The sequence below is a fragment of the Equus przewalskii genome, chromosome 14, assembly GCF_037783145.1.
Source record: "Equus przewalskii isolate Varuska chromosome 14, EquPr2, whole genome shotgun sequence".
Lineage (NCBI taxonomy): Eukaryota > Metazoa > Chordata > Mammalia > Perissodactyla > Equidae > Equus > Equus przewalskii.
The window spans coordinates 68,281,190-68,308,326 of NC_091844.1; the positions used below are offsets into that span (position 1 = coordinate 68,281,190).

Consider the following 27,137-nt stretch of genomic DNA (forward strand, 5'->3'; position numbering starts at 1 on the left):
AAAACAGAGGAAGGTCAGCACAGATGTTAGCTCAAGGACAATCTTCCTCAAGCAAAAAGAGGAAGACTGGCAACAGATGCTAGCTCAGGGCCAATCTTCCTCACCAAAAATAAAACATTAAATAAAACAAAAAAGGGGAAACTTTTAGACCTACAATGTCCAGTGAGACACTAGCCACATGTGGCTAATGAGATCCTAAAATGTGGTTACTCTAAATTGAGATATGCTTTCAATGTAAAATACACACCAAGTTTCAAAGACTTAGTATGAACAAAAAGTGCCCCATTAACAATTTTTTATTAACTACATGTTAAAAAGATAATATTTTAGATACATTGGGTTAAATAAAATAATTACTAAGTTAATTTCACCTGTTTTATTTATACTTTTTAAAATGTAGTTACTAGAAAATTTTTAAATTATGTACACAGTTCACATTACATTTCTATTAGATAGTGCACTCTAGATTAAAATAGACAAATGCAGTATATTGGACTTTATTTGGGTCCTGATTTGAATAAACCAACTCCGAAAAAGAATTATGAGACAATCAGGAAAATTTAAATAATGACTGGATATATGGCATTAAAGAATCACTGTTAATTTTTTTAAGTGTAATGATGGTTGTGGTTACGTATTTTTAGAAGTCCTTATATTTTTAGACACATATATTGAAAGAAGCATGTACAGCTAACATGGTATGTGGCCTTTGTTTTAAAATAAGCCTCTACGGGACAAGAAAAGTGAGTGTGGTTATAAATGAAAGAAGATTGGCCATACACTGTAACTGTTAAACCTATTCATTATAGTATTCTGTCATTTTCATGTGTTTGAAAATTTCTGTTAAAAAAAAGTAGTGTAAGAAAATGTGACACAGAGGAGGAGGAACAGAGTAAAGATGTTTTACCACTACATATAATTCATAAATACAGGCCTAAATCATTGAACAAGTGCTTGGTTGCTTTCAACTTTTTAGGAAGAAACTGGAGAATAAGTTAACTATACAAAGGCCAGATTTTGTAAGGAGATAATTATCTTCCAAATACTTTCTGAAGCATAAAAAGGTACACTATTACTATAAAAAAGATATGACTGCCTAGAAGAAATCTCAGATATGGAAAGGGATTCCCAAAGCCTAAACCAGTAAAGCAAGAGGAAGCACATTTGATGACACTACCTAAAGCCCGCATTGTTAAGAACTACTACATCTGAGGGCAGAGAACAGCTGAAGACGCTCACTGTTTCTCCTCATCAGGCAACAACAGTGTCTGCAGTAAGACATTCCATAAGGACGTAGACACTACTCCTTGAGCTTCTGCAATAATGCTATTTAACTACACAGGAAACAATTTCTCTGTCCACCTGTACTACTACTAAACGTTCCCCAAGAGAAAACCCTTAACCTTCTGAACTTTAAATCATTTTTATACGGAATTTTTTATTTTTTAATTTAGAAAATTTACAAACCTTCAGAAAAGTTACAATAGTCCAATGAACACCTGGATTTACCATTGCTAATCTCTCTCTTCCCTTTATTTCTTCCTTCTTTTCTTTCTTCCTTCCTTCATTTCTTCTGCTGAGCCATTTGCAAGTACTTGCAGACAACACGATACTTCATCCCTACCTACTTCAGCATGTATCTGCCTAAGAACAAGGGCATTCTCCTGCTTAACTACAAAACAATTATCACATTTGGGAGTATTAACACTGACACATTACTATTATTGAATAGTCAGTATTCAAATTTCCCCAATTGTCTCAACAATGTCATTTATAGTTCTTTCTATGCAGTATTTTAAACAGCATTAAAAACAGGTTGCTCAAATATGTCAGAATACTAGAAAACAGAAATATAGAGATTGCCATGAAATAAGAATTCCAAAGGTGTAAATTCAGCCTGGTTCCCAAACACGTGATTCAATTGGAATATCAGAATTAGAAGAGCTCAGGGATGCTGACACACTGATTTCAAATGCTTTCATAGAAAAATACAATCATGCATCTAATTTTAGAAAGTATTTTAACTCCAACGTCTCCGGTACCCACTTTAGAGTTACTTTCGTTGACAGTCCTAGCCCATAAAAACAGGCAGAAAATTCACCTCTCTTGTGGCGCATGTATAGGGTCCACAGGATTACAAAAGCACTGTGGGAAAGCAGGGACCTCACCTCAGCATGGACAGAGTTGATGTGATACTTGACACCACTCTCTGAAACAAATTCTTTTTGACAGAGAAGACACTTATATTTTCCAGCCACAAAGTTCCCCTATTTTCAAGAGAGAAAGAAAAAAGAATTATTGGTAAATTAAAAAACACACACCTGGGCCATGTGTAGGGATTGTTAGAGATGAAGAGAGGGGATTCTACTTCAGCAAAGGTAAGAAGGAAGAAAATCCTAAACAGCAATATATTTAAGAAAACCAGCATATAAATCTATCCTAATACAATTCTATTCCAAACACTCACCCCTCCCCCTCAACATGACCCGAAGTTCTCCTACTTTTATTTTATAATACGTCACATTTTTCTATCTTCCCTTGCTTCTTTCACTTCACTTCCAGATTCCCTTGGTTCTTCACCCAATATGATCAAACTCCTGAAGTTCACCAGAGGCACCAATGTGTAATTCTTCCCACTATAATCCACTGCTGCAAAGAGTGCCTTGGAAATTCAGAATTAGAACAGTACCATCCATTACACCTAGTTTAAGGACTCAGAAACGCAAATCAAGATGACAAACTCCTAACCATTCCTGGACAGATCTGGTTGGGATGCCTACAACTCCCTTGTTGCCTTGAACTGAGACCTCTCTCCCCTCCTGAAGCTTCAGGTTTCCAGGGTGCTCACTTTGTGTGAGGAGATACTTCTGAATGGGATTGGAAAGTGGCAGTAATCCCCATGGCTGGTGGGTTGCAGGGAACCTGGGTCAACATGGAAAAGATTCAGTGAGGTGAATGGCTGTTAGCCTGACACCCAGGGATTCCAGCTCCTATCCCCAGAGGCCAGTATAGTTTAGATGGGTTTAGAGGATCTTCACCCATCCAGACAGGCACATGTAAGCTGATTCTAGAAAGTTAAGGGCCCAATAAGCCAGGCCAGGCCCAGTGTGGGAGAGGCTCAGGTGAAGAAGTTAAATCCCTGGTAGGGACTCAGAACTAATACATTTTTCTCCAAATTCTTTCACTGATACGACTTATAGTACATTGGGATTTTCTACATTTTGGACATAACCTGGCATATCCCACCCAATAACAAACCAAGAATCTTTTGAACATAAAAAACTAAACCAGCCTCTGAAGATAATAGCAAACAGGACAATTAGCTGTTCACCTAAACTGAATCCTCTTCCACATCAGACTACTTTAGAGGTCATGTTAAAATAAATACGTCAGAAAGTTACAAACCAATGTACAAGAGCCCAGGTGAGCTTTAAGGCCAGATACACTACTGTAGACAGCCTCGCAACCCTGAAAAAGAAACAGAAATAATGTGAACACTACACAAAATGGCATCCTTCTCTTAGCAATCTGGCTATTTACACTGACCTACTCTACATTTGGAGGAAGAAGCCCAATAAATTGCACCACAAACCAAGCAGAAAAAGAATTCACATGCAAGACACAAAAACAAGAAGGAAAATGAAGGAAAGGTAAAAGAAAAAGAGGTGAACAAGCTGTTTGGAAAAGCTTAAAACATTCCCTTCCCTGGTACTTTTTCTGACAGAGAAACACAGAAAATTGCATGGTTAGATTTTTTTTAATCTGCTTTCTTTAGTGCAAATGTTTCCTGTTTTTTGTGTATCTACTCCTCTCCAAAGTACTGCACATACCGCTGTGGTAGATTAAAGACGGCTGCAAATTCTCTGCCACTCTTCCCATCAAGAAGTGGAGCTATTTACCCTCCCTTTGAATCTGGGTTAGCTCTGTGATTTCTTTGTCCAACAAATGCTATGGAAATGATGCTGAACAAATTCTGAAGCTAAGCGTTAAGCAATTTGCAGTTTCTGCTTTCATGCACTCAGAATACTCTCTCTGAGAAGTCAGCTGCCATGTACCCTGCTGGTAATCCAACTACATCGGCTACAAAGAGAGGCCATGTGGAGAGCCAACGTCCCAGTGAATTAGCCGCAGAGGAGCCATCTTGGACATTCAGGTGCCATCTGAGCTTCCAGCTGAATGCAACCCATGAGCAGATCCCAGCTGATGCCATGTACAACAGGAGAACTGCCTTCTGAATGCTGAGAGAATTACTGATTTACAGAATTGTGAACAAATAAAATAATTGATGTTTTAAGCCACTAAGGTCTTCAGGTGCTTTGTCATGAAGGAATAAATAACTGAAACAATAGCAGATCCTTGATAAACATTTACTGAATAAATGAATGAGAAAGAACCACCTGGTTAGGACACTGAATGCGATGATACTTCTTGATATCTGACTTCCATTTGTGTAGTACTTCCTGGCTGAAGGTAGGTAGCCCAGGGCGAGTATATTTTAACTACAAGACAAGAAAGATCTTATTGGAGGAATTCAACTTCCAACCAAAATACCCTAAAAGTTTCACACACAACTCTGCAGATTATGCAATTCTGGAGTTCCACAAGTATGTTTTCATATACAAAAAAATTATAACATGTAAAACCTTTGAAAAGTTCCTGAAACTGGTAAGTATAGTTGTCTATTGTTTAGTCTTAAATAGTTTGAATTGTAACAGAGGACAGGAGACTTTCAGATATAATACTTCATCTACTGTTTTTTTAAGAAAAAGCTAGTGACAGTTAAAATATCTGCTACAAAAAAGAGAGGGATACAAATATGCACTATATATAGTATATATAAATATAACATGTATATATATACAGGGTATGTATATATACACATACACACACACACACACACACATAATATATTCAATAGAAATATATGTACATGGGTAAAAGGCTAGAAGCCTATAAATCAAAATGTTCTAGTCTCTAGGTGGTAGAATTTTGAGAGGTTTTACTGTCTTTTCCCCTGTTTGTCTGCATTTCTCATTTTTCTTCAATGATATCATGGTAATTTTTGATATTTTAAAAATTCTAACACAAAAAAACTAAGATTCAACCTAAACAAGGATGTGAGGACCTTAGGGAACAGAATTATAATCTGACTTAGACTGCAAAAGTAGAATTATTCTAGCACTTCCTTTCACATGCTTTGACACAAGTTAGTCATACAACTACTATAACTGTAGTTTCCAGAAAATAGCACCTGTAGAGACAGTTCTTACAAAGTCCATCATGGGCAACAGCTGTACTTCTGGTGAATAAACAATCCTCCTGCTTGAAAAATGAAGTATCTGAAAAGAAGCTGATTCTTTGCGACAGAAAAACAGAACCAAAGCCCATAGAGGTAAGGGAGAAACTAAGGAAGGTAGTCGCCTAAAGAACCTCTGGTAAACCATAAAAGAAACCAGAGCACAGGGCTGGCTCTATTTATAAGCATTTCCTCTCCTCTGCAGTTAGTGTATGTGGGTCCATCTAAACTCCTTTCACGGTGATAGGGGACTATTTATATAAACCATTATATTCATATAATAAACTATCATATTTATGCAGCCATAAAAAAGAAATGAGGATATTCTCTATGAACACATTTAGACTGATTTCCAGGATACATTTTTAAGCGAAATAAAGCAAAGTGAAAAAGGTATCTAGAAAGAAGGGGATATAAGAAAATACTCATGTGTTTGATCATCCATCCCATAAAAATCCAGGAAGGACAAACCAGAAACTACTGAGTTTGGTAATCTTTGGGGGGAGCAGGGTGGGAATAGGGTGGAAATAAAAGGGGACTGGGAACAGGATAGTTGGGAAGAGGGGCAGTGACACTTCTCTGAGACCCTTTTGTATAGGTCTGACTTTTAGAACTATGATAATGCTGCACAGACCCCACAAATAAATCAACAGTTTAAATAGGATGCAGGAGGAACCCCAAATGTAGTAGTAGTGACATGTGAAACCTATTTATGACAAGTGAGAAACATAATGAAGGGGGTAGGAAAAAGAACCCCAACCTAAGTTAACTTTTGAAAACAGTACTTTGACTATATACAACTCTAAGACTAAAGATAAAAAGAACTACACACAAATATTGTTCTCTAGTTAGTAAATGTGTTTTTTACAGGGGTATGGGTTAACAATTTTGAAATAATATTTTATGTTACACTAGGACTGAGCAAAGTAAACACAGACAATGAGAGCCAGGTTTCTCGTTGATGGAGAAAGGAGTTAAAATAAGGAAAGAGGAAGGCAAGAATGAAACTTGTGGTACTAGATTGGAATTGAAGGTACCATGGCTTTAAATATATGTAGATAGAAAGACAGAGAAATAGAGGGTGTGTGTATGTGTGTATGAACATGCATACACATGTATCCTAGCTCTCTCCACCAAGAGGGCCCAGAAGCTATGACACTCCAGGAGGAATGAGTATACCTGGCGCTCAAATCTTGGTTTCTAAATATACTCTCCAACAAAAGGGACCAGAATTCCTTAAAGAAATAGTTTCCAGAGCTGGGGCAAGAAAAATGTGAGATGAACCTCAAGTATCTCATGGTGTCAGAATTAAAAAGTGCTCAAAAAATGATAGGGTCACAGCAAAAAGATACAGAAGCCCACCAGAAAGAGCTCTTGATGGCCAAATCGGACAATTTGAGCAGCAAAATAAATAATAATAGAATTGGATTATAACCCATAGAGTAAACACCCATGAGTCCATACTGATATAAACTAACAGAAGAAAAGGACAGATCTTTCTCACAATAGAATTCCAATTAATAATTGCAGAAAAAAATGATGGAAACAGAAAAGCATCTTAAGCCAACATGACAGTGATAATTGTAGCAGGCCACTGATGGATCCTAAGGTCAGTGAACAGAAGTATGGTAAGAAAAGGTTGGCTGCACAGTCTCAATCTCCCTGTGAAATAGTCACTAAATTCAAAGGGAAAAGTATAATTTTGCCATGGAGAAAACTGAACAACACAACCCTAATCAAGTGGTCAAAGTTAATTATCAGTAAAAAGACACATCAACATCATATACCTCCTGATGTGATACACTGAGAAGGGCCGACATTGCTTCAGTGCATTCTTACCAAAAACATACAACCCACAACCTAACTATGAGAAAACACCACTTATTAGCGACATTCTACAAAATAACCAGCCAATCCTCTTCAAGTGTCAACGATAAAAGACAAAGAAAACCAGAAGAACTGTCGCAGATTGGAGGAGACTAGGGAGACACAGTAAAGAAAATTAAATGTGGGCTCCTGATGGCATCCTATGATGGTATCCTGAGTTATGGTTATGTAAGATATTGGCATTAGGGGAAGGGAAGCTGGGTAAAGAGCATATGGAAATTCTTGTACTAATTCTGCAACTGTTCTGTAAGTCTAAAATTATTTCAAGTAAAAAGTTTTTTTAACGAGGAATATGTATTTGTGAAATGGTGAGAAATATATATTGGTCTCTGCCCCCAGTTCCTGCTAATACTTGGTCTTTGACCCCGGCTCCTGACACAGAGCTCCTAAATCCTTAAATCCCTTGGAGTCTCCTGGTAACAGGAGCGTCTTTTGTAGTAATGAGGTGATTCTTGGTGGGCTTCTAGAAGGAAGCTGTCACCAGAAAGACCAAGCCATGATTAGAAACTTGGAACTTTCAGCGCCATCCCCTCTTCTCTGCAAAGGGAGAGGGGCTGGAAATGAAGTTAATAATCAATCATGCCTACATGATAAAGCCTCCATAAAAATCCCAAAATTACAGGGTTTGGAGAGCTTCTGGGCTAGTGAACACATTTAGGTGCCAAGAGGGTAGTGTACCCCAACTCCACAGGGACAGGAGCTCCTGTGCTCAGGACTCTTCCAGACCTCACCCTATGTATCTCTTCATCTGGTTGTTCATCTGTATCCTTGATTATATCCTTCATAATAAACCAGTAAACATAAGTGTTTTCCTGAGTTCTGTGAGCCATTTTCACAAATTATGAAACTCAATAAGGAGGTCATGGGAACCAGTGCCTCAGAAGTACAGGTAACAACCTGGGACATGTGATTAGCATCTAAAGTTGGGGCAGTCTTGTGGGACTGAGCCCTTAACTTGTAGGATCTGAAGCTAACTCCAGATGGATAGTGTCAGAACTGAACTAAATTGCAGGACATCCAACTAGTGTCAGAAAATTCGTCAGTGTGGGAAAAACCCACACATCTGGTGTCAGAAGTGCTGTGAGTGTGGTGGTAATGTGAGAGAAAAGGAAAACACAAGAGGTTTTCCTAGACAATACTGCTTATATTTGCATCAAGAAACACTAAAAGGACACAAAAGAAACTAAAAAGAATGGTTAACTGTGGAGACAGAATAGAACAATGATGGGGTGAGAGTGAGATATCTCAATGTTTATCATCATTCTGACTTTTGAACCATGGGAATATATTATCTATTCAAAAAAATAAATTTTATGTTTAAAAAATAAAATAATGCCTTTAACCCTAGACTGTAAAAATATAAAACTGATGATTTTAGGAAAGTATATGCTAGATAAGACTACAAAACCTATCCATGAGCCAACAAATATTTATTTCAAATTCCCTACTACATACCACGCACAGTAAAAGCAATTTGACTGCAGTATCACAAGATACACATCACTGTGCAAAATTCACATTTAAACTGTATTTAGATAAACATGTACTTTAGCCTACGGCAGGAAAAAAGCAGCAATAAGTCTGAAACAATAAAGGATGCTCTGATATTAAAAAATAGGATTCAACTCCTTGTACACCAATAAGACTGATTTTTAGGCCAAATGAGAAGTGGTAACTTCTAGGATTTGACCTGTTTTGTTATAACACATAACATTCCTCTCACATGGGTCAAAGCCCGAGGCCAAATCTAAGCTATTCTTCTTGACATCCTAGAGAGTAACTGGTCCTTAGCTCTGATCTTAGTTCTTACTTTATATCCCCCAACCCCTTCCCATGACTACCGTATAGTCATATATCCCTTTACTCCTCTTGGCCAAATAATGCTCCTTCCCTTTACGACCTATTCTAAACCAAAGGCTTCCAAGCTGGGTTCTGCACCCCTCAGAAGTACACCTGGGGCCATGGCGAGGAATGACAAAGTATCAAGGCCAAGGCCAAGTAGACAAGGCTTTGGGCTCACTACTCCCAGTTACTCAGAGGAACCCTGGTTTTAGTTATTTTATATACTGGTGTTTTACATAAGCTTTTAGATGGAAAAAAAGTAGATGGGAAGAGGAACTCTGTTGCTACAAAAACAAACTGAAAGCACTTACCTAAACTAAATATAAACTACTGCATATGAACTAGCAAAGTGGAAATACAGTGGGCAAAGATGAAGCAAAACACTAACCTGGGAATTTAAGTTCCCTCTGGTAGTGGTCGAAAATTAAGGGGGCTCCTTAAGGAACTTCTGAAACAGACTGTCTCTTTAGGACCCACCTGAATCCAAACACTGAAGCTGGATCAGACATACTCCATCTCCAAGGACAAAGAAGCAAGATACTGTTTATCTTGTACTCACTCGAATGCAGTGACCTCTCTGTATGTAGTCAGCATAGTATTAGACATAGTGATTCAAAATTAATAGAAGTTTCTACCTTACCTTCCGATCATCAGGTACCAGATCTTGAAGCACCTTCCTCTTAGGCCATTCCTTGGCCAGTTCAGCAGAGGCCAGCTCCTGCAGGTGGTATACAGCTATCTTGGCAGAACGCCTCTGAACTCGGCCTCCACTCTTTGGCTCCAGGCTCATCTCCTTTAAGCATTCTGGCTGTCCTGACTCTGGAAAGAAGGAGATCTGCAAGAATGAGACATAGCAAACACAGGCCTGAGAAGTGGCTTCCATCAGAGCCAAGGAATAAAGGCTGTTTTCCCTGCTTTAAATATCAAGAGCTATTTACTAGCTTGCCAACCACTAGCATAAAGCTCCACCATCTTAATGCATATTTTACTGGTAATAAAGCTTTTTAGCAGGATAAAATCTGTTCTGTTGTAATAAGTGAAACTGGTTAAAAGTCAAGACATATCCATATACAATGAAATGAATATCAACCCATACCTCATACTACACAGAAAAATTAACTCAAAATGGATCATAGCCCTAAGTGTTAAACCTAAAACTATAAAACTTCTGGAAGAAACCAACAGAGAAAATTTTTGTGATCCTGGGTGTGATGGGTTTTTTGATATGTCAACTTGGCTGAGCTACAGTATTCACCTATTCAATCAAACACTAATCTAGGTGCTGATGTGATGATATTTTACAGATCTAATTGAAGTCCATAATTAGTTGACTTTAAGTAAGAAAGAGGTGACCGAAGAAGAGGCAGGAGAGAGTCAAAGCATGAGAGAGACTCAATACTGTTGCTGATGTGAAGACAAAGGAACTCTGAGCCATGGAATGCAGGTGGCCGTTAGAAACTAAGATCAACTCCTGGCCTACAGCAAGTAAGTAAATGAGTTCCTACATCTGTAAGGAACTGAATTCCTGAACAATCTGAATGCGTCTGGAAATAGTCTCCCCTCAAGCCTCCAGAAAGGAACGGCCCTACTGACACTTTGATTCCAGCCTGGTGATGCTTGACGCAGGGGAGCCAGCTAAGCCATGCTCTACGTGGACTTCTGACCGAAGGAACTGTGAGATAATACAGTTGTGTTGTTGAAGCCATTAATTTTGTGGTGATTTTTTACAGTGGTACTAGAAAACGGCATGTAGGGTTTGGCAAAGATATCACAGATATCACAACAAAAATATTATCCATAAAAGAACAAAAAAGGAATTGAATTTTCTCAAAATTAAGAACTCTGCTCTTTGAAAAACACTATAAAAAATGAAAAGACAAGCCACAAGCTGGGAAAAAATATCTGCAAAACATATATATGTGAGATAAAGGACTTGTGTCCAGAATATATGAAAAACCCAGAATATATTCAAAATGTAATAGTAAGACAACAAAACTCCAATAATAAAATGAACAAAGGATTGCAACAGACACTTCACTAAAGATTGACATTGCCAATAAGCACATGAAAAGATGGCCAACATCATTAGTCATTAGGGAAATGCAAATTTAAACCACAGTAAAATACCACTACATACCTATAAGAATGAATTTAAAAATTAAACCAACACTAGCAAGAGCTGACAAGGTTGCAAAACAAGCGGAATTCTCATACTTTGCTAGTGAGAATCCAAAAATGGCACAGCCACTTTGGAAAACAGTTTGGCGGTTTCTTATAAAGTTAAACATCCATTTATCATATGTCCTGGCAATCCTATTCCTAAGTATTTACCCAAAGAAATTAAAACTTATTTTCACACAAAACGCTTTATGTGAATGTTTATAGCAGCTTTATTTATAATTGCCCAAAACTGGAAACAACCCAAATGTTCTTCAACTGGTGAATGGATAAACAAATTGTCAAACATCTATACAATGGAATTTTAGACAAAAACAAAAAGGAATAAGTTAATAATACATGTAACACATGGATGAATCTTAAATGCATTATGCTCAGTGAAAGAAGCCAGACTCAAAAAGCTACATACTGTAGGATTCCACTTACGACATTCTGAAAAAGGCAAAACTATAGGGACAGAAAATAGATCAGCGGTTGCCAGGGGCTGGGGGTGGGGAGAAGAGCTGATTACCAAGGGACACATGGGAATTTTAGGGGGATGATCAAATTGTTCTATATCTTGATGGTTGTGGTTACATGACTGTAGGTATTTGTCAAAACTCTTATAATTGTACACTAAAAAGACTGAATATTAATTACCATATGTAAATTATACCTTGAAACTTAACTCTATAAAAAACACAAGGTGGGGGAGCCTGGAAATGTAATCAGGGGAAAAAAAAGTGAAGACAAAAAAATTGGAATAGAGGAACCAGCTGGACAGATTCCCACAAAATTTCTAGCTAAGGAGGAATGTCTTTAGATTTAATAATATAATAATGAGTTTACTTCTGCCCAGACTACACACTGAACTTCAATTTCTCTAATGTAAAAATGTTCAAAGGGCAGAAATAAGAGAACAAAGGAAGCACAAGGAAGAGAGAACTAAAGCATTCAAAGATTAAAAGGGGATACCAATGAGGAAACAAGGAAGTATGGGAAGATGTAGGGGTAAGCAGTCACCACAGAACAGATCCCCAAACAGGGTCGGGAAAGTAATCAGTACTCACAGGCCCATGCTCTGACCTCAGGTGATACGCAAGTCCAGCCTTCGATCTATATGGCTTTCCACAGTGGTGACATTTTAGGGTCATCTTCTCCAGCTCTGCAGCCCCTTTGCCACATTTTCTGACATGGTACAGATATCCCATGATGCTGGTGAAGCTACTAGAGCAACTCTGAACATAGGAGAGAGGCCTAAACTATAATCTTACATCTTTTGACATGATCTTTAAATTTCTAAACAGCCACAAAGCACTCAACCACACCATACAAATAGACCCTCTAATACCACTAGACGCTCTCCAACATTTCCCATTCGCATAACCCTTCCTTGTCCCTGGCCCAATGGCTATCCTATCTACCCCCAAGGGTGGTAGTCAAACAGTTTAGTCAACATTCAATAAACCAGAACTGTGGACCTCCTCTGTGTCAGAGCTTCCTCCTTGGTCTATGATCCAACTCCACCCAACACCAAATACCCAGCAATATCAAAGTTTCTCACAGTGTGATTACTAGGATCCTCTTCATCACACTAAAGAAAGGATGGTAAAGAAACACCTTTGAACAAAGGGAAAGGGGGGAAAAATAAATTTTTGGAGATGAGAAAGAAAATAAAGAACTATTAATGAGTACAGGAGACCTGAAAAAGCAGGAGCCACTCTCATGCTGGAAGATGACACAGAATCAAGTCTACAAGGGAGAAGGAGGAGAAATAGAAAAGAATAACAGACAGACACAGACTCCAGACAGAAGGTGCTGCTGTCCTTGGGCTCTTACCTCACGCATGCACCTAAGCTTTCCCAGTCTCTTTAGAACTGTTCGAAGCCGTTCCCTCTCACTTGGCTCATCTATTTCATCTCCGGCCTTCAAAATGGGCTAAAAAGCCAGAGAAGCAAAGAAGCAGATGATTCATGGAAAAGACAGATACAGAAAAAAAATTATTTCATAGGAGAATCAAGGACTGGACCAGCACCTAAGCTGATGCCCATGAAGTCTAAGCTATCTGACTCCTGGCTTCCTCTATCTTCTAGACAGACAAGGAAGTGAATGTAACGGAAAGAAGAGTTCTAAGCCTCTGTCTCCCAGCATATGAACCTTTGGGGCTAACCTAAACCCCAAAATACCTATGTATTCTCCACAAAGGTTTCATTGTGCATAACTCTTCTATCAAAAGGGTCTTCTTGGGGCTGGCCCCATGGCCGAGTGGCTAACTTCGCGCGCTCAGCTGCAGGCGGCCCAGTGTTTCATTGGTTCGAATCCTGGGCGCGGACATGGCACTGCTCATCAAACCACGCTGAGGCAGCGTCCCACATGCAACAACTAGAAGGACCCACAACGAAGAATATACAACTATGTACGGGGGGGCTTTGGGGAGAAAAAGGAAAAAAATAAAAATAAATAAAATAAATAAATAAAAATTAAAAAAAAAAAGGTCTTCTTATTCACACCCCTATAAAATCTCAGAGCCTTAGACATCTCCACTCAGCTACCTATACTCACCTAAGCAAAGACATCCAAATACCACATAGGCTCATACACGACAGAAGGCACACTTACCAAACTATTATGATTTGCCATGACGTGATACTTCATCCCTGCCAGTGAACGAAGTTGTTTCCCACAATGATGACAAGTAAACATTTCCTATAAGGAAAAAATATTACTCAGTGTCAGGCTGTTCAAGAGAGAAACAGAATGTCACAAAATCCTACCCAAATGCTCTCATCTGTATCTCCTTTATTTTCTAAATTCAATAGTCAATGAATCTCAACACCCCACAAGCTCACTGTCACATCCTCAAGAGCAAAGAAGTAAAGGCAACTCATTTATAAAATAATAAGAACTACCATTTACTGACTGCCAGTATCTGCCAAGTAAGGGGTAAGTACTTAGCATGTATTCTTTCTTTCTTATCCTCGCACAAACTACACAAGGTAGTAATTATTTTATAAATGAGGAAACCAAGCTGTACACAGAAAAAGCTAAATGACAGAACTAGTAAGTGGCTGAGTGAAGATTCAAACCCAAGTCTGGCCAAAGTCTGTTCTCCCTATGACACAATGCTGCCGCTTCTCCATGGTGATCAGCGCATCCACCACAGTGCCAGAGGTGTAAAGTTGGGTAAAGGACCGTCACAGTTATGAAATGCCACAAAACATCTAACCTGCTTGCAGTTTTCCATGTGCTTCTTTAAGCCCTCTATGGTCTTCCTCCCCACCGCCTGGCAGGTAGGGCAGGAGACACTGCCTTTATCCACGATTTCTAAGTACCATTGCTCCTCCAAACTGCCTACAAAGAAGAAAAAGGAACACCTTATAATCTGCAGTATTCTCCACAAACAAAAAGCACAATCCCAGAACTTAGGAAAAGTATCATAAAATGGTTTTTCCTCTTCCTGGGGAAGAGGCTCTTGCTGTGTACAACTTGTAGAAATAATTTTTTTCAGACAGTGAGGAGCTTCTTAAACTCCTCAATCCCTCATGATAAAAACCATCTGAGAACCACTCCAACGCCCAGTGGCTTAAAAAACTGGGCACTATTTTCTTCTCAGCTTTATCGAGGTATAACTAACAGTGGGTGAGTTTTCATACAGCATACAGTAATGCGATACTGAGACATGTAACAGCCAGGTGCTGAGTGTTTCCTATGTGCCTGAGACTTTGTTAAATGTTTTTATCCCATTTAATTTTCACAACTCTGACTGCCTTTATTATCCCTATTTAGAGACAGGAAACTGAAGCTTGCAGAACTGAAATAAATAGAAGCAGGTCAGAAAATTAATGAAGGGCCAAAACTTGAACGAATATCTGACTGACCTCCAAACTCATGCCCTTAATAACTGCCTCCTTAAAGAAACGCTTTGGTACATCATTCCTTTACCAACAACAACAAAACACAGAGTGAGAGCACTAGATCCCACAAAGTTCCCAGCAGAAGGCATACCTGCCGCATAAGCTGGTGGTTCCTTCCGAATACGACGAGCCTGGGATTTGGGATTCGGCTGAGTTTTAGGCCGCTGCTTCCTCCCTGATGCAAGACAGAGACTTGAAGCCCAACAGCGCACCTTTGCTAACCCCTCTCTAGTACCCAAATCTCTTCCCTCCTACTCTCAACACCCTCTGCCCCACTCCCTCAAACGACTGACAGAGCAAAGGGTAAAATAAGACAGGACGGAGGCCAAACCTTGTCAGAAAATTCAAAAGGTTCAAAAGTGCTTCAAGGGCCAAAACCTAGGGTCTCTCTCCCGTTTACCCTCAAAGAATAAAGCCCAGGCACACAGGAAAAAAGAATCAGCAAAGTGAGTCCCTTACCATAAAGCTTATGCTTCTTCTGAGGAAATTCTCGATAGTCCTCATCTTCTTCCTGCCTGGGTTTCCTTTTTCCTTTGGTTGATACTCCACCTGACCCTGAAATATACAAAAACAAACAAACAAAAGAACTCAGTATGGTTTATAAGTGAACATCTAGGCCTGTCTTCAAAACATCATTCACAAGACTATCAACGGGTAAGATCATCAGCAAGAACAGGCCTCACAGAAGTATTTGTGACATTTTTAAGGAAGTTGGTATAACTTTTCATTAACTGAATCAACTTCCCCTTTTCCTTTTATATTGTTCTCCATTCCAAGTGATCAATTGTTCCCTATAAATAATAAGGGCCTTCAGGCAGTGTGCTTTGTTTGCTCTTATCCGAGGCTAACACTGAAGTAGGAGAATTGTTCAAGATAAAGGGCTACTAAGGATCCTTATGACTATGAGACTATGATCATCAAGAAAATTCTACCCAGAATAATCCTTACACCAGCCCCTACACCCTCAACAGAGGATAAAACTAGAACAATGGGAAAGAAGTTCAAATCATGTGAAGAGGAAAAGCTGATACCAGTATAAACTAGAGAAGATCAGCAGAAGTTCACCCTGTAAAATACAAAGTTCACGAAGCTAACAGAATGCGATAGCCTAACACCTTAAAAATTTTAATCACTACTGAGAAATACATATGTAGTACCTAATACTTTAAAAGCCATTTACAACAGCTACCTCAAAATATAACTTCAGCGAGTACTCTGCCTTTGGATTAAGACACCGATACCTTCAACATGGGAAGTAGCAGATGGTTTGATCCTTCTCATCTTCATCCAGTAGGTAGATTTTCGGAAGGATGCCGGAAAATCACTCACTGGTTCACATGAAGAGGCAGATGATGAGCCGCTTAAGGAGTCATCGTGAGGGATAGTGTACTGGAAACTATTATCCTTTATGGAGCATTGGGTCCTGCTAGTAACACGACAAAAGATATATACCACAAAGGAGGGTCTGGAGTAAAGTTCTTATTAGTTATTTTACATCATTAAAGATAAGCAAGTTGGTTACCTGTGCAAAAAACTAAGGAGCCTGATAATATTTTTTTTTTAGGAAATTTAGTATTTTTATTTTTATTTACTTTTTATTGCAGTAACATTGGATTATAACATTATATAGCTTTCATATGCGCATCGTAATATATTTCAAATTCTGTGTAGATTACATCATGTTCAGAAGCGTGATAATAAAAACAGCATTTGGATTGAATCTTCTAACAATTACAATGGTTGATCTAACACAACATATACAATTATTATTACACTTCATTGTAATCAGAAAGAGTAAGCAGTCCATGTAAATGATCACTCTGCAGCCCAAGCAGGCAATCCCTCCTAGATTCATTAAAGAAAAGAAAGTAGTCAAAGTAATAGGGCGTTCTGTGACCCTTCAGAAGATCCCCCAGATCTGTAATCAAGTATGTTCAGGCCTCCCTATTTCTGACAGAAAAGACAATAACTAAATAGTATCCCCAAGAATAAAGAAGGAAAAAAACAGTTTGTAGGCTCCAGTCTGATCCATCTTCCTTCTCCCTTAGCCTCTTCCCTAAATCCTGATAACAGGGCTGCCCTATCTTACTGAGACAACATGATACTTTGCTCCCATAGCTAAAGTAAGGGTGCTATCTTGTATGAGTGAAGGTGGACACAGAAGTCTGGTATACAGCTGGACCCAAATCCCCAAATCTAAGACTAGTCAGTACATAGTTAAACATTACTGAGTAACTACAAAGTATCTTCTAGGCAGATGAGGACACAATAGAGCAGCAGTTCTCAAAGTGTGGTCCAAGTGAAGCGGTAGGACATTAACTATAAATAGACTGTGAAAGGACAGGTATGTATATTGTCAAAACCAGCTTAGCAAAGGCTTTGAAAAATAAAATAATATTTGAAAAAACTGCACAAGTCTCAGACTAAGCCCTGAGCTGCTACTGTGAGACAGACCCAAACTAATCTATCAAAAGCTTGGAGAACTAAAATAAGATTTGAAACACCTGAAAAAGTCTCAGACTAACCCCTGAGCTAGGTTACAGACCTGGCGTACAAGACAAGACTTAAACCATCCTAGCAAAGACTCAAAGAATAAAATTGAGATTGAACCAATGCCCTCAGAGGGTAAGACTGAACTTATGATCTGAACTTAAACAGGTTTCCCACTAAAATAAAAAAAGCAACATACTCCAGAAGATTCTAAAAAGACAGAATCTATACAAATAATACAATCGTGAGAATAAATTCCAAAATTATGCAATACACAAAGAACTAGGAACATGTGAGAAATTCTCAAAGGAACAGATGCTAAACAGGTATCAACCCCAAGATAATCCAGATGATGGAACTATCAAAGACTTTAAAGCAGCTATTATAACTAAGTTCCATGAAATAAAGGAAAACACAAGTGAAATAAAGGAAAAAGTAGGAGTTATCAGCAGAAAACTAGATACCATAACAAACAACCAAATAAAATTTATAACTGAAAAATACAATATCTGAAATAAAAACTCACTGGATAGGCTCAGTAATAGAATAGAGATGACAGAGGAAAGAATCTATGAACTGGAAGACAGATCAACAGAAATTATCCAATCCGAAGAAGAGAAAAAAATTGAAAAACAGTCAACAGAGCCCCAAAACCTGTGGGTCAATATCGAAAGGTCTAATTTAAGTGTTATAATCCCAGAAGGAGAGGAAAAAGAGATTGAGGCACAAAAATATATTTGGAAAAAAAATAATGGCAGAAAATGCCCCAAATTTAATGAAAGACATAAATTTACCGATTCAAGGAGCTCAACAAACACTCAATAGGATAAACTCAAAGAAAAATACACTTAGACACATCTTAATGAAACTATTCTAAACCAAAGATTTAAAAAAATCTAGGAAGCAGCTAGAAAAAATTGACATATTATGTACAGGAACAATGATTCAAATAATCATGGATTTCTCAACAGAAACCAAGGAGGACAGAAGACAATGTAACAATATCTTTAAAATCCTGATAGAAAAGATTTGTCAGTCCAAAATTCTATACTCAGTGAAAACATCCTTTAGGAATATTTCTTCAGATGAAGAAAAACTAAGAAAATTTGTTGTCAGTAGACCTGCTCTAACGAGAAATGCTAAAGAAAATTATTCCAGGAAGGAATGATTCCGTGAAGGAAAATGATTACCTGAGAGAAATCTGAGTTTTTAAGAATGAAGAAAAAGCAACAAAAATGGTAAATAGCTGGGTAAATATAAAAAACTCTTTAAAGCAAAATTTTAACATTATCAGGTAAGATTTTCAATATATGTAGATGTAACAGATACGACAGCTATAATTTAATGGTTGGAAGGCAGAGGGTTAAAGGAATCTGTATGGTTATGAGGCTTCTACATTTAAGTGAAGCGGTAGGATATTAACTATAAATAGACTGTGAAAGGAAAGGTATGTATATTGCAACTCCTAAAGCAACCACTAAAAGAGAGAGAGAGAGCACTAAAAATCAAATAGATATATTAAAATGGGACACTAAACATTCAAATAATCCAAAACAAGGTATAGAGGAACAAAATACAGGATACAAAGAACAAATAATAAAACAGTAGACCTAAATCTAACCATATCATAATTAATTTAAATGTGTATAGTCTAAACACTTCAGTTAAAAGTCCAGATTGACAGAGTGAATAAAAAGGCAATATGCTAGTATATACTGCCTATAAGAGGCACACTTTAAATATAAAAACATATATAGATTAGAAGTAAATGGATGGAAAAATTACACCATGCAGTCAGCAAAGACAAGAAGGCTGGAGGCTATTTTAATATCAAATAAAATAGACTTCAAGACAAAGAGTACTGATAGAGATAAAAAGGGATACTTCATAATGATAAAAGTAAGAAATCATCAGGAAGACATAATTACTGGATGTGTCTAATAATAGAGGCTCAGAGTATACAAAGCAAACCTGATACAACTGAAGCAAAAAATAGACAATTTTACATTCTTAGTAGAAAATTTTAAGACCTCCTCCTCTCAAGAATTTATAGAACTAGACAAAACTTCAGTGAAGACACAGAACATGTGAACTACACTATTACCACTTTGCTCTAGCTGACATTTACAGAACACTACATTCAACAACTACAGAATATACATTTTTTTCAAGTGCACGTTATGCATTCACCAAGGAAGATCATATGGTGGGCCATGAACTTTAAACTTAAAAAGATGAAAATCATACACATATTCTCTGACCACATCAGAATTAAATTAGAAATCAAGAATAGTAAGATATATAAAATAAAAAATAAATCTGGAAATTCAATGATCTACTTCTAAAAAATTCACCAATCAAAAATGAAATCACAAGGGAAATTCAAAAATATTTTGAAGTGAACAACAACAAAAAACACATATCAAAATTTGTGGGATGCAAGTAAAGCAGTACTTAGAAGGAAACTTAAAGCTCTAAATGCTTATATTGGAAAGAAGATCTAAAATCAATGACTTAAGATTCCATCTTAAGATACCTTAAAAAGAAGAGCAAAGTAAACCCAAAGTAAAAAAAAGGAAAAATCCAAGAAAGAGGAGAAATTCATGAATTTTAAAACAGACAACAAAGAAAATCTAGTTCTTTGAAAAGATCAACAAAATTGACAACCCTGTAGCTAGACTGATCAAGAAAAAAAAATGCCAGAAATGAAAGAAGGGTTGTTATCATAGATCACACAGACATTAAAATAAGAGAATACTTTCAACAACTTTATGCCAATAAATTGACAAGATGAACAAATTTCTTGAGAAATACAACTTACCAAAATTGACATAAGAAACTGAAAATCTGAAAAGCTCTGTATCTATTAAAGAAAGTGAATTTATAAAAATCTTCTCAAAAACAAAACTCCAGACCTAGATGGTTCCATTATTGAATGTCATTGCAGTGAGGTTTTTTACAAAAAGAAGGGGAGGCATAAAAATCAAAAGGAAAAAAGTAAAACTACTTGCAGATTATATGTTTGTTTACAAAGAAAATCTCAGGGAATCTACAAAACAATTACTAGAACTAAAAATGAATTTAGCAAGTGGCAGGATATAAGGTTAACACATAAAATCAATTGTATTCTTAGATGCTAGCAAAAAGCAACTAGAAAACAAAATTATAAAAATAATACCATTTACAATAACATAAAGAACACATAAAATATCTAGGAACAAATCTAACAGAAGACATCCAAGACTTTTTTTTTGGTGAGGAAGATGAGCCCTGAGCTAACATCTGTACCAATCTTTCTCTATTTTATGTGGGATGCTGCCACAGCATGGCTTGACGAGCAGTGCTAGGTCCACGCCAGGGATCCAAACCTGCAAACCCCAGCCACCGAAGCAGAGCATGGTTAAGCATGAACTTAAGCACTAGGCACTGGGCCAGCCCCTATCCAAGACTTTTACAATGAAAACTACAACACATTGGTGAGAGAAATTAAAGAAGATCTAAATAAATGGAAAAATATTGCATGCTTATAAATTAGACAACTCACTATTGTTAAAATGGCAATTCTCCCCAAATTGATCTATAGATTCAATACCAATCAATACTCCAGCATGCTTCTTTCTATAGAAACTGACAAACTGATTCTAGAATTTATATAAGAAGGCAAAGAACTTAGAATAGCTGAAACAATTCTGAAAAAGAACAAAGTTAGATGACTTACCCTATCTGATTTCAAGACCTGCTCTAATGATACAGTATTAAGACAATTCGGACTGGCAAAAAGATAGATACATGTACATCAATGGATGTACATCAATGGAATAGAATAGGGAACAGACCCACACATATATATGTTCAATTGATTTTTGACACAGATACCAAGGCAACTGAAAAAGGAAAGGAAAGATTTTTCAACAATGGATATATAAATGGAAAGAAATTAACAATGATCCTTACTACACACCATACACAAAAATTAACTCTAAATGAGTCATAGACCTAAATATAAAACTTATAAAACTTCTACAAGAAAACACAGGAGAGGGACTGGCTCCGTGTCCAAGTGGTTAAGTTCATGAACACTTTGGCAGCCAAGTTTTCGCCGGTTCAGATCCTGGACATAGACCCACACATCACTCATCAGGCTACACTGTGGTGGCATCCCACATAGAAGAACTAGAATGACCTACAACTAGGATATACAACTATGTACTGGGGCTTTGGGGAGAAAAAAAAAGAAAGAGGAAGATTGGGGCAGATGTTAGCTCAGGACCAATATTCCTAACCAAAAAGAAAAAAAGTTAAGACAAAGGTGATATCCAAAGAAATGTGGGGAAAAGGGACAGAATTGGAAATAAAAAAAAAAAATAGGAGAAAATCTTTGCAATTAGGGATGGCAAAGTTTTTTTTAACAGAATACAGTGATTAATTTAAAACTTTTGCTCTTCAAAAGACACCGCTAAGGGGCTTGCCTAGTAGTGTAGTAGTTAAGTTTGCACACTCCACTTTGGCAGCCCAGGTTCACAGGTTCAGATCCTGGGTGTGGACCTACACACCGCTCATCAGGGAAAGCTGTGGCGGCATTCCACATACAAAATAGAGGAAGATTGGCACAGATATTAGTTTAGGGACAATCTTCCTCAAGCCAAAAGATGAAGACTGGCAATGGATGTTAGCTCAGGGCCAATCTTCCTCACCAAAAAAAAAAAGACACCATTAAGAAAATGAAATGCAGAACTAGACCTGATGGCCTAGTGGTTAAAGTTTGGCAAGCTCCACTTTGGCAGCCTAGGCTGGTTCCCAGGCACAGAACCACACCATTCATCTGTCAGTAGCCATGCTGTGGTGGCAGCTCACATAGAAGAACCAGAAGGACTTACAACTAGAATATACAACTATTCACTGGGGCTACGGAGAGGGAAAAAAAAAGAGAGGAAGATTGGCAACAGATGTTAGCTCAGGGTGAATCTTTCCCAGAAAAAAAAAAAAAGAAATACAAACCATTACATGTAGAATATATTTTTTAAAAATACTACAATTCAACAAGACAACAAACAATTTTTAAAAATGGGCAAAAGATACTAACGGACACTTCACAAAAGAAAATACATGAATAGCCAATAAGCACTTAACAGATGTTCTACATCATTATTCATCAGAAAAATGCAAATTAAAACCACAATGAAATACCACTATACACCCAGTAAATTAGCTAAAATTAAAGACTTACTCTCAGACACTGCTGGCAGGAATGTAAACTACTACTACCAATTTGGAAAATGGGAAATTTCTTTTTTTCTTCTTCTTTTTGTTTTTTATTGAGTTAACGATAGGTTACAATCTTGTGAAATTTCAGTTGTACATTAATGTTTGCCATTCGTGTTGTAGGTGCACCACTTCACCCTTTGTGCCCACCCCCCACCCCACCTTTCCCCTGGTAGCCACTAATCTGTTCTCTTTGTCCACATTTTTAAATTCCTCATATGAGTGGAGTCATACAGAGATTATCCTTCTCTAACTGGCTTATTTCACTTAACATAATTCCCTCAAGGTCCATCCATGTTATTGCAAATGGAATGATTTTGTTCTGTTTTGCAGCTGAGTAGTATTCCATTGTATACATATACCACATCTTCTTTATCCATTCATCTGTTGATGGGCACTTAGGTTGCTTCCATGTCTTGGCTATTGTAAATAATGCTGCAATGAACATTGGGGTGCATAGGACTTTTGGAATTGCTGACTTCAAGCTCTTTGGGAAGACACCCAGTAGTGGGATGGCTGGATCGTATGGTAGTTCTAGTTTTAATTTTTTGAGGAATCTCCATACTGTTTTCCATAGTGGCTGCACCAGCTTGCATTCCCACCAGCAGTGTATGAGAGTTCCTTTTTCTCCACACCTCTCCAACATTTGTTACTATTAGTTTTAGATATTTTTGTCATTCTAATGGGTGTAAGGTGATATCTTAGTGTAGTTTTGATTTGCATTTCCCTGATGATCAGCGATGATGAGCATCTTTTCATGTGCCTATTGGCCATCCGTATATCTTCTTTGGAGAAATGTCTGTTCAAGTCTCCAGGAAAATGGGAAATTTCTTAAAAAGTTAAACATACTCCTGACATATGACCCAACCAACCTAAGATGGTAAATACCATCTCACTAAATAAATACCATCTTAGGTATTTATCCAGAGAAATGAGAGCATTTTTCCACACAGAGACTTGCACATAAATGTTCAAAACAGTTTTATTGCAAGTAAGGACCTCAAAATGAGAATAACCCAAATGTCTACCAAGGTAGATGTCTACACAAATTCAGCAATAAAAACTATTTTTCATTCAAAATCATTATTCTGAGTGAAAGAAATCACACAAAAAGAAAACATACTGTATTATTTCATTTATATAAAATCCTAGAACATGCAAACCACTGTACAGCGACAGAAAACAGGCCAGTGGTGTCTGGGGACAAAAGTAGAGGGAAAAATGAATTGTAAGGGAACACGAAAAAACTTTTGGGAGAGATGGAAATGTTACCTTGATTGTGGTGACGGGTTCAGGGGTACTTACATGTCAAAGCTGATCATAGCGTATACTTTAAATATGTGCAGTCTATTGTACTTCAATTATATCTCAAAAAAAGTATTAAAAATTTTTAAACGAGAATTGGCAGTCCTCTAGGGACAAAACCCACCATCCCAAACAATGAGAACAAACTCTACTAGAAAGATTTGATAGTATCACCAGGCCATTAACAGTCAAGTTGCAGGAGACTCCTCTTAGGAAAGTGTCTTTATAGGAACTTCTTTACTGTCAGTGTAGGACTCAGATATATCCATATCCCCTCTCATGAATAAGCATGAGCATAGTAAAAAAATCAATACTTCAGATCATCAGCATGATTAACATCTTGGGGATTCATTCAACGTAGTTAGGGAATCCCTCCCTCCAGGTCTCTGTCTTTTATTTTTCAAGGACTCAACAGAAACAATTCTCAAGTATTTTATACTATCTACCTATCAAGCCAAGGCATTTGATTATTTGTTAAAAACCAGATTAATCTCAAACTTCCCTTTCCATAAATATGACAAGAAAAAGCTTTTGGTTCAAACAATGATTATCGTAATTGCAGTGACTTTATAATTTGCTGTCTGTAGCACTACCTTTCACTCTCAGCATCTGATCACAAAGATGAAAAGTTTAACCCATTTTCAACTCCTTTCTGATCTACCAAGAATTTTTAAGAACCTCTAGTTCATTCTATAGGCGCAAATATTTCGATTTCATTAGAAGAGTATTTTAGTTCATCTCAGTATCCTTTACAGCCTTCTTTTATTCTACCCAATCCTTAAAAGGTGATATTCTCCATGGTTTGATCTTCTACTCTCTACTAGTCTCATTTCTCAGCAATATTCTCAAATTTCACAATCTTCTGGGAAGCCAGTTAAAAAGAAGGATTCCGGGGCTGGCCCGGTGGCACAGTGGTTGAGTTCTCATGCTCTGCTTCGGTGGTGGCCTGGGGTTTGTGGTTTGGATCCCAGGCATGGACCTATGCACTGCTGGTCAAGCCACGCTGTGGCAGCATCCCACATACAAAATAGAGGCAGACCGGCAGGGATGTTAGCTCAAGGACAATCTTCCTCAAGCAAAAAGAGGCAGATTGGCAACAGGTGTTAGTTTAGGGCCACTCTTCCTCACCAAAAAAAAATAATCCCAACACTCTAACTTCAATGATTCTGATTCAAATTAACAGGTGAAGGTTCATTAATCTTCATATTTTTTTACCAATTACACACTTGCTATCTCATTAAACTCTTTTACCTGTTCACATTCTGTTCTCTCTTCTGAAAAAATACCTTTTCCTTCGGCTAACTGAATTATTCCTTGACTTTCAAGTCTGTTTAGGAGTGACTTGCACTGGCAAGCCTTCCCTTCCAAACTATCATTCTCCTTCCCCAAAGACTATACTAAATTCCGGTTGAAAAATACTTAATTACACCATATTGTGTTGATCTACTTGCCTATCTCCCCTTTAGACTGTTAGTTCTGTTTTTCATATCTCTGTATCTAACCTACTACATAGCTGGCAAATAGTCGATACTCAGTAAATGCTATCTGAATGAATTAATCCCTTCCAACGAGTATCTAGTTAACAAAAATCTTTTCTGTATTAACAAAAATGGAAAAGATTAGCTCATTCAGTATACAAAATAACACACCACTGTTGAAGCCAAGTAGTTTGAAAACACAAGGATTTCTTACAGCCACTTTTATCAGTTTTTCCCATGTATTTTTCATGGGTCTTTTCATCAGTCTTTTCCCACGTATCAGTCTTTCCCATTTATCATCAATGTATTCGTGAGTACATATTTGATGTCCGAAGAAATGCAGGACTACTGAGTCATTTTTACTATAACTAGTATTTTTTTTTTTGCAAGCTAGATTTTTCTCCCCCACACTAGGTTTAGCCTTGCACTGTCCAATCAGGTAGACACTAGCTACAGGTGGCTATTTCAATTTAAATTAATTAAAATTAAGCACAATTTAAAATTCAGTTCCTCAGTCACATTAGCCACATTTCAAGTGCTCAAAATCCATACATGGCTAGTGGCTACAGTACTGGACGGGCGGATACAGAACATTTTCATCATCATAGGAAGTTCTATCGGACGGCGCTGGCGACACAATTATAAAAGGACCTCACAAAACCTCACTTACTTCTTAGCTCCCACGATCCTCGTGCTCCTCTGCTGCTTAAAGGACGTGGGTCCCGGAGTCTAGCAAATCGCAAGCACATAAGTGAATGATAGGGACTTCTGAACCTTGGCCACAAAAAGACAAATCCCCCGTGCCCAGAAGAAATGAAGCTCTCCCGGGGCAACTACCTCAAACGGAAGGCGGCAAGACTTTTTAGGAAAAGTATGCCGTCCTATCTTCCTAGAGAGTCAAGGCAGGTGACAACACCAGAGCCTTCACCTCTTCCATTCTCAAACCCCTGTCCCAGATAAGAGGCTCTAAAAGGGAGGCGAAAAGAGAGAACAACGGATATGGAAGGTACTGGGATAGCAAAAGGAACAGAAACCAATGGCAATCTGGCGAGGAACTGAGTCCAAGTAGGAGAGGAAGAGGCAGCCGAAAGTGGGGATTTGGGGAAATAAGGGGGGACAGGTAGATCTGACCCACAAGGGTGGGGCCTACGATGGCTCTGATAAAACCAGTTGTGAGCCTGGGACAAAAGCGAGGTACCGCGTGTCGCGGGCTCGACAGCGCTACCCCTAAAGCATAACGGTCAAACCGAGAAACTCACGGCGGGCACTGCACCGAGTCTGGAAGACATCACTGCCTCTCCACGCCTAACCAATTCACCCAAGGGCTCCGGCCAGACCAACGCCACTTCCGCTCTCCTCTCCTCTCCCGGATGTGGAGTCGGCGCCGCCGAGCCCGGTTCGGAACATCTACTTCCGCCTGGCTGCTTCCGAGGGGGCTGCAGCCCGAGTGAGTCACGTGACGAGCCCCGCCTCCGATGCCTCTGAGACCCCGCCCCGGGATTGCGT

At 38.1% G+C, this 27,137-nt stretch overlaps 1 protein-coding gene across 2 annotated transcripts in view; it reads right to left on the minus strand.

Moving 5' to 3' along the window:
- Positions 1 to 27,133, minus strand: part of ZNF512 (zinc finger protein 512) — a 30,444-nt gene extending 3,311 nt beyond the window's left edge. The window contains exons 1-13 of one of the 2 annotated variants that reach the window (XM_008512979.2): positions 26,891 to 27,133; positions 26,302 to 26,360; positions 16,338 to 16,522; positions 15,556 to 15,651; positions 15,188 to 15,271; positions 14,409 to 14,533; positions 13,802 to 13,888; positions 13,022 to 13,120; positions 12,253 to 12,420; positions 9,666 to 9,860; positions 4,398 to 4,499; positions 3,406 to 3,468; positions 2,169 to 2,267 (exon numbers count right to left, since the gene is read on the minus strand). In XM_008512979.2, coding sequence (XP_008511201.1) covers positions 2,169 to 2,267; positions 3,406 to 3,468; positions 4,398 to 4,499; positions 9,666 to 9,860; positions 12,253 to 12,420; positions 13,022 to 13,120; positions 13,802 to 13,888; positions 14,409 to 14,533; positions 15,188 to 15,271; positions 15,556 to 15,651; positions 16,338 to 16,522; positions 26,302 to 26,360; positions 26,891 to 26,920 — 1,392 coding nt within the window. In that variant the 5' untranslated portion in view covers positions 26,921 to 27,133. The remainder of the gene's footprint in view (positions 1 to 2,168; positions 2,268 to 3,405; positions 3,469 to 4,397; positions 4,500 to 9,665; positions 9,861 to 12,252; positions 12,421 to 13,021; positions 13,121 to 13,801; positions 13,889 to 14,408; positions 14,534 to 15,187; positions 15,272 to 15,555; positions 15,652 to 16,337; positions 16,523 to 26,301; positions 26,361 to 26,890) is intronic. The other variant, XM_008512980.2, reaches the window with a different exon arrangement.
- Positions 27,134 to 27,137: the final 4 nt, after the last annotated feature.